The 8322-nt window shown below is 34.7% G+C and overlaps 1 protein-coding gene across 3 annotated transcripts; it reads left to right on the top strand.

The window, feature by feature from the left end:
- Positions 1-1067: 1067 nt before the first annotated feature.
- Positions 1068-4924, top strand: LOC129874982 (uncharacterized). Of its 3 annotated transcripts, none has more exons than XM_055950397.1 (4): positions 1068-1903; positions 3591-3868; positions 3978-4122; positions 4328-4924. In XM_055950397.1, exon 1 carries the CDS (start codon positions 1152-1154, stop codon positions 1890-1892), a length of 741 nt encoding a protein of 246 aa, XP_055806372.1. In that variant the 5' UTR covers positions 1068-1151; the 3' UTR covers positions 1893-1903; positions 3591-3868; positions 3978-4122; positions 4328-4924. The 3 variants fall into 3 exon arrangements, with proteins under 3 accessions (XP_055806372.1, XP_055806373.1, XP_055806371.1); XM_055950398.1 differs by having other exon boundaries at positions 3591-4122; positions 4328-4459; positions 4605-4924; XM_055950396.1 differs by having other exon boundaries at positions 3591-4122.
- The last annotated feature ends 3398 nt before the right edge of the window (positions 4925-8322 follow it).

Below are 8322 nucleotides of genomic sequence, written 5' to 3'. Positions count from 1 at the left end.
AAAATTTTAAAAAGAATAATAAGACAACGAGCACAAAAGAATTTTGAATTAAAAGAAATTGTATGAGTAATTTTATTATTAGCAATCAAACTTTGAAATATAATTACACATTTTAAAGAATTTATTCTCAATTCATATTAGTCTAAAAGTAAAATCTTTGACTATAGAGATAAATATTAATATTAAATTACTAAAGATTTTGGACTTATACCCTTTAAAGGAATTTAAAATAATGCTTAAAAAGATATTCATTAATGATATCAAAAAAATGTATTTTTTAAATTTTTTTGTATGATATACCTAAGATCATAATATTTTAAAATATTATTAATTTTCTTAAATTCATGATAAGTCAAAATTACTCCCTCTGTTGATTTTTTTGTTAAAAATGACTTATTTTAAAAATAAGTGATAAGTAAAAATGGAAAATAAATAGAGTATACAAATAAATTGGAAAGAAAGTTATTTAGAAATTATAATTATTTTATTTTTAATACTCAAATTTTTCATCAAAATGGTTTCTATCGAAAACTATTTACATTAAAACCTCTATAAATGCATATGCTTGGGATCGAAAAAAAATATTCATTTATTGAGATTATTAGTTTATCGATAAATGCATAAAATATTTATTTATCGATAAATGCATAAAATATTTATTTATCGATAAATAAATATTTATTATTTTAAAAAATATTTTGCATGCCACAAGAATGAAAAAAAATATTTGAATTAAAAATTTTAAAAGTTTAAATCTAGAAAATTAAAAGGCGTAACCTTTGCAAATTTTTATTTAAATCTACGAAAGTTAAATGAATTTAGTGAAGTTTAATGTTTCTAATTGATCTAGTATTATTGACTGATTATATATATATATATATATATATATATATATATAAATTCTTGATGTATTTCAGTAATTATTACTTTATATTTTTTCTGGACTTTTAATATTTTATTTTTAATTATTATTTAATACATTTAATGAGAATATTACTTTAATATAATTGGTCCAAATTAGAATCGAAAAAAAAAATCTTATTAATTTATGGAATATTACTTTATGGTTTTACCCTATACGAGGATAATCACACCATTAATGGCTGCTCCATGAGTATCTACTCAGTATAGTTCCGTCAAGCGCTACAACCATGAGATCAATTCAAAGACTGCGTTTCCTTTCTTCACCATCCCTTCTCTCACGTTTCACTCCTAGTTCTTTGCCTTTTACATCATCATCTTCTTCTTCTCCTCGAATAGAACCCACAACTGCAGCCACTCCTCTGACCCAAGAAGAGCTTACACAAATCAATCTACTAATCCCACGTTTGTGCTCTTCAAATCACCTTAAAGAAGCTGCTAATCTCATCACAACAGCATTTCTCACAAACCCATCTTTAGAATCAATCTCTGTTTCCATTTTCATTCACAGACTCTCTCTTGAACCCGACCTTACACAACCCATGTACTTCCTCAACCGCCTTAAGTATACCCCAAAAATACAATCTTTTCTATTACCCATTTGTAAAATGTTAGTTTCTTTGTATTTTAGGGACAGGGAGGCTAAGAAAGCTTTAAAGATTTTTCATTGGGTGTCAAGGCCTGAATTCCCTTGTCCTGTGGATTATGGATTGTGTGCTATTTTGGTGAATGGGTTTTGCAAGAATGATATGGTTGTGGAGGGGTTGAGGGTTTTGAGGATGATGGCAGTTGGGAATTTGAAGGTTGGGGGTGAGGTCAGGATGTGGGTGTATAGAAGTCTTTTGAGGGAGGCCAGGATTAAGGAGGCTCAAGAGATGAATGAAGCTTTGAAGTATGTTGAGAATGGGGAGAAGGGAAATGAGGAAGTGGTTGCTTTGTTGGATTGTATAATCTCAAATTGGATTGAATAGAGAGTTTTAAGGTAACTTATTTGGCTAATGACGACTATCCGTGGCTAATACTATTTGATTTTATTACTTGTGCTACTTTCTTTCTTGTAGGAGAAGACTAAAATGAACTGAAATATTGGCAATTTTACAGTATTTGCATGAATTATTGTGATTGCACTTCTGAATTACGAGCTTCACTCAAGTTGGTGGTGTCAAATTGTGTTCCTAGGCTTTGCATTCTTGAATTATCAGTTAAGTTTGTGCAGATTTCCTTCGTTATATTGTGGAGATTATCAACTCGTAGTTTAATAAACTGTTGTATATAGCTTCAATGCCCATTCTCAGTAGTTTTTATTGAGAATCATATAGTCTATTTTGTTTGTTCTTGCATAATACTCTACATACCTTTGTTAATTTTTCCGTGTCTATTTTGGATAGTTGTGTCATACTGATTTTGCTCCTCTATTTTCTGCAATTTCAATTTCTTTATTATCAGAGGTGTAATCTTTAAAAAATGTTTTATAAGAATGTATATTGCACCTAACCGGCTAGAAGGCTTAATCTTTTACTTCTTGACTGTACATGTCTGTTTGACTTACCATCAAGCATGGAATGTGTTACGTACCTTCAGTATCCTGTCCCCTCACTGCATTTGTAGTTTTTACTTCTGTTGTTAATTAGATGCACTTATAAGTGCTTGTGAGGTTGTAACAAGTTTGTTCTATAAGAACCTGTCTCTCTCACCACCACTGGCTGGAGGTGTAGGTGATGCTGAATGTTATACGCAGCAGCACAAGATAGCAGAAATATGCTGCAAAAATCTTCAAATTGCCTCTAAATGTTTTGAATTGTACTAACTTATCTAATCATAAGATCAAGTTAATGGAGCACAATTTTGAATCTTGTGGATTAAGGTGGATAATGGGCAACACTTACAGATGGAGGCAAATACAGAAATATGCATAGCTGGTTTGAAAATATTTACAGGAACTAGTAGAAGAGTATGCTTGTTATGACTCCTTTCCTGGTTGTACACAAAGCTTGGAACTTGATGAGGCTTGTCTCTTTTATATAGCTTTCTCTTAGTTTCTGTGCATCTCTGTGTTCTTAAACATTTGCACATTAAGCAAAAGATGGACTGGGCATTCTATGGGTTTTAGTTGAAATAGTTGTACAAAAAAGTTTTTAGGAGAACTAACTTCACTCGACGTAATACAACCTTTGGACAAAAGCGCATTTCTGATGCAGGCTTGAGTTCCCTATGTCTTTAGCTACTTCATTTCTCACTAAAAGGGGACACCAGTGGTTGTTTTTGATCATCTAGCCAAATGGGACCTCTCTCTGTTGAAGTAGACATTGGTACCTCTTTGATGTGCTTTAAAGCTGGTTTTTGACATTTTTCCTATTTTGCATAGATAAGGTAGATTTTTATTAGTTTCTTGATCGTGGAGCTGTGACTTAGATGGACATCACTTATCTTATGTTAACCCTCGGTTTCTGTTGTAGTTTTAAGAACTTCCAAATGTTGTTAATGAACTTGTATTTGCTGTTTACTTTAATTTCCTTTTGCATGTGGTAGATTTTCAGAAAAATTGACCAGGAGGACTGCTTGTTTGTCTGAAGCTACTTGATTTACGAGTCAAGTTTAATTCTGGAGCACTGGTGCCTTTCTTGTTATAGGACCTCTAATTCCTTTTTTTTTCTTCTCTTCCTTTGTAGAGATATTTGTCTTCGGAGGACATGGCCTAGTCAATGAAGTTGGAGTAAAGTCCATGGGAGACTAAGGTTCAGATCTCAAACAGAGGCAAAATAGTTGGATGGTTTCTTCCTTCTGCCTAAACTCTGGTGGTAGAGTTATCCGGTACCTACACTACTGAAAGTATACAGGTACCTAGTGGGATAGTCAAGGTGCACACAATCTAACTCCACCATCAAAGAAAGAAGAAGAAAGAATAGGAAAAGCAGGTTTCAATTTTGATATAAAGAGTGGTTTTGAGGTTGTGTACCGTGTTGTTTGAACTTTTCAATGTTAATAGCTCTGTTTCTTATCCCTTTACTACTATCTTGACAACAATGATAAAATTTATCAATAATGCACCATGACAGTGTTCCAAGAAAAAGGAAGAGCTTTGACAAATAACTTATTGTGCAACATTATCAGCATTTTGCATTACTTAACAGAATGGTTACCATGATCTAGCGCTCTGCATATGTTTCATGGAGAAAAGCTGGTGAATTATTTGTTAAAAAGGTAAAGGAGATACTGTTGGCTATGCTATATCTTCTTTTTTTACTTTTTCTGGCAGCTCAATTTGTGGATGCAAAATTCTTCATACCTCTTGTTGATTTTCTTCTTGTGGTGATCCCCCCTCCCCCCCCCCTAGTATTTCATTTTATATTTTGGCCCTCATTGGACTCTATTAGGTTAACAGATAGATCTCATTTTGGTTTCTTAGGCAACCATATCGGGATTCTTCTTCTCCTACTGGACTTCTTTGCTGTATCCAAGAACAAGAAACATGAAAAGATCAAAGAAAAGCTACAGTAAATACTAGTTACAATAGGTTGTAATGGTGAAACTATTCCAGGTGTGTTACTCATGCTCAGTGATAAGAGAACATTAAGCATCTCAAGAAGAGATATCCATAGTGTCGGGTGCTCAATGTATTAAAATCTAAGGGATGACATCAATCGCTTTAAGTTTGTGATATCTTGTTTTTCTTTGGGATTCAGGAAGTGCTGCCAACTATGCTATCTGGCATTATTACTCAGCCCTGTTTTGGGACATGAACATCGTAACTCGGTCACTTATCCATTGAAGATCTACTACTGTATCCATTGTTGCGATTCATTCTCAATTGTTCCTCTACTTCATCTTTATGTTTGAGGGAAAAGACGATGACTCCTTTGGGAGTTTTATTTTGTGATGTTAACTTTTCCTTCCAGTACCATGAAAACTGTTGGTGGGGTACCTGGAAATTGGAAATCATGTAACAGTGACTGGTGAAATTCCAATTGGATAATGATCTTGTAGAGCCAGATTGCCCCCTTCATCTTCTATCTTGATTTACTCATTCATTTTGGAGACTCAGAAATATGTCATATGGTTATATTTTGTTATATGATACTATGAAGTGGTGGTGGAAATGGTCAAAATTCTTCAGTCAGGCCCCTGCAAACATTGGATGAATTCCTGATAGTTTGTTCAGTGCACGGTCTGAAAATCACTGCAGTTGCCCCATCACAGATAATAGTCTACTGGATGAATATTGTTCAACAATGATATATTTATCAATCAACTAATCTTGGTCCTAAATTAGTTGGAATGAGATGTATCAATCCTTTGATTTTTTTTCCAGATGATTTATCATAATTTGACCGACTATGCTTTGCACAATACATACGTTGAAATAAGTACAATTTTCTTGTAAATCCAAGAGTATGAGAACTTTGTTATCCCTCATATGATTTCTTGATGGTAGTGTAAGGGAAAATTACACGAGAAATTTCTTATTCAAGTGAGTTTATGTCATTATAAATTTTGAGGAGTAAATTATAAATTTTAAACCTTGATCATGTCGAGTCCAATTTTACATGGATTCTTAGAGAAATGTTGTGATAAAACTTTGCACGAAATAATGTGGTAAAAAGCCATGTGATTTGAAAAATACAATTTAATATAATATATACATTATCATTTTATCCTTTATATCATTATGGATATATATGTCCACCATTTTATAGAATATTAAAGTGTTCTTGTTGTTTCGACATCGTTAATTCTTTTCACGGCCACAGTTAAAAACTTTTACACAATGAAATCAAAACTGGAAACATTTTAAAAACTCATTTGGTTAAATATTCTTTATCCCTTCGTTTCAGATGGAAAATAAAGAATATATAAAAAAAAATTAACAGTATTGTTGAATAAAAAAGGCCAAAAATTTAAACCCCGGAAAAACCCCTGGGCATTTTCTCTCTCTGTTATTTTGTTGACAGTGGTGTGGATAACGTTCCAAGAACCCAAATTCCATCGATGAAATAATTGTGTATGAATCTTCTTTACTGAAATTCCACTAAATTTTCAGCTCACTCTAAGAATGGTTTCTTCCACCATTCTAATTCAGCAACTGACGAGCTTCTTCCACCAGCCAGAGTTTCACCATCAGGTTAGGGCGTTAGGCCTTCGCAACCCCCCCTCCCCCCCCCCCCAAACCCAAACCCACAGCATCCAAGAATGAATCTTTTTGCTTTTTAAATTTCTGGGTGTTGATCTTTTTGTTAATTGAAACAGTTATGGAGAGGTCTGCACCATGGGTGTGCTGCACCATTGCAGAAACACCCCATTTTTGCATGTAATAGTAACAAGAGAAGCAGACCTTTGAGAGTTTCTGCAAGTGCTGATGGTGCTGCTACTTCTTCCACTTTGGAGGCTTATGATTCGTCTCCGTCTCCTTCTGCGTTTCCTCTTTTTACACCTCCTTCTCAACCCTAGATACTGTTAGTAAACTGTATTGTAAATATTAAAACCAGTAACAACAAGTAAAAGATAATAAAACACAGAATCTGGAAAAATTAATGCAGAAACAGATGGAAAAATTAATGCAGAAACAGAATCGAGCCCACTGAATGCACAGTGTGTCCTTAAGGAAATTATTCCCCTCAAAGTACCCGAGATTTTGGAATTTTTCCTCCCAGGATAGAACGATTTACTCACCAAAGTAGAGTTATTGCAAATCTTTGATGACAGCGAACCACTTGAAGGATGTATATCACACTCAAAAATCCGTTGGAAAAAACGGAGGGAAATTTTAATTAAAATTTAAAGAAAATTTGGTCCAAAAAGATTATCAATCAATCATATCAATTGACCAAATTCAAATCCAAATCCAAATTCGAAGCTGAAGCCGAAGCCGAAGCCGAGCCGAGCCGAGCGAGCGACGACGACGACGGCGCGAGGGGAGACCCTCTTCTTGACCCTTTAGCAACATGAAAGAGTGCTTCTATTTTTAAATAGGAGACTTTTCATTTCCACCACCTATATGTGACCAAAGCTTATTTAATAAAATAAGAGAGAACATATCATTTCCTCTCCACTTCTTTTTCCCTCAATTTCCCATTCAACCTATCAATTAAACCCAACAATCCCCCACATGAATGGGGAATGTCTACAAGATAAAGGAATGCACGGATAAGTGTGTGATATACAAGCGAAGATTAATTGTATCTGGATAAGTAGGTTTCCCTTTGAACTTTCCATAGTGAACTTACATAGGATATACTCGATCAATCGGTAGATGCGATATCTTTGAACCGTCGAACTTTGTTGTATAACTAGACAACATAAGTCACACAATCAATCATCAACCATCTATGGTTCTCACGGTTGTGTTCGTTTCAGCCATGAACACCGCCTGGTTTCGTGAATGCATAGAGAATGGGCCTTTACTGTCATTCCCCTTGAAGCGGCTTATACTTCACATTCACATAGGTGATTTCTAAACGTGTAGTCCTATAGACACACTATCTAGTTATTTTCCGTCAGATTTAGATAATCATTAAAAAACCTTTTAAAGCTTTATTAACTCATTAAAAGCCTTAAGGTTTTATCCTTTGTTTCTGAACATTGTCATCATCACGAGAATGGGTTGAGTTATTTGACAATGTTGAACCGTCAATCATAACTTTGTTTGATCTCTTTGAACCTAGTTCTTGGGATCTCCAGTCTACTAGGTAGAGTTACCGCCATGTTGACTTGTCCTTGGCCTTAACCCCATTCCCCTCGATGATCTTTCAACAGCCTCTCTAGATAAGCCTTTTGTTAGTGGATCCGATATATTATCTCTTGACTTTACGTAGTCAATAGTGATAACACCACTAGAGAGTAGTTGTCTAACAGTATTGTGTCGCCGTCGAATGTGACGCGATTTTCCATTATACATAACATTTCCTGCCCTCCCTATTGCCGCTTGGCTATCACAATGTATACATATGGGTGCCAAAGGTTTGGGCCAAAATGGAATATCTTCCAAAAAAAATTCGAAGCCATTCAGCTTCTTCACCAGCCTTGTCTAAAGCTATAAATTCAGACTCCATTGTAGAGCGGGCGATGCATGTCTGTTTTGATGATTTCCAAGACACTGCTCCTCCACCAACGGTGAAAACATATCCACTTGTGGATTTAACTTCAGATGATCCGGTGATCCAGTTTGCATCACTATATCCCTCAATTACTGCGGGATATTTATTATAATGCAAAGCATAGTTTTGGGTGTGTTTCAAATACCCCAAGACTCGTTTCATTGCCATCCAATGAGTTTGATTAGGATTATTCGTGAATCGACTCAACTTGCTAATAGCACACGCTATATCTGGTCGTGTACAATTCATAATATACATCAAACTTCCCAAAACTCGTGCATAGTCCAATTGTGAGTCACTTTTACCTTTA

This window comes from Solanum dulcamara, chromosome 11 (assembly GCF_947179165.1).
Source record: "Solanum dulcamara chromosome 11, daSolDulc1.2, whole genome shotgun sequence".
In the NCBI taxonomy this organism is placed as follows: domain Eukaryota; kingdom Viridiplantae; phylum Streptophyta; class Magnoliopsida; order Solanales; family Solanaceae; genus Solanum; species Solanum dulcamara.
The sequence above is the reverse complement of the archived record's forward strand: the minus strand, read 5'-3'. Positions and strand labels throughout refer to the sequence as shown.

Coding starts and splice junctions, on each gene's coding strand:
- LOC129874982 (XM_055950397.1), top strand. CDS start 1,152: ATGAGATCAATTCAAAGACTGCGTTTCCTTTCTTCACCATCCCTTCTC.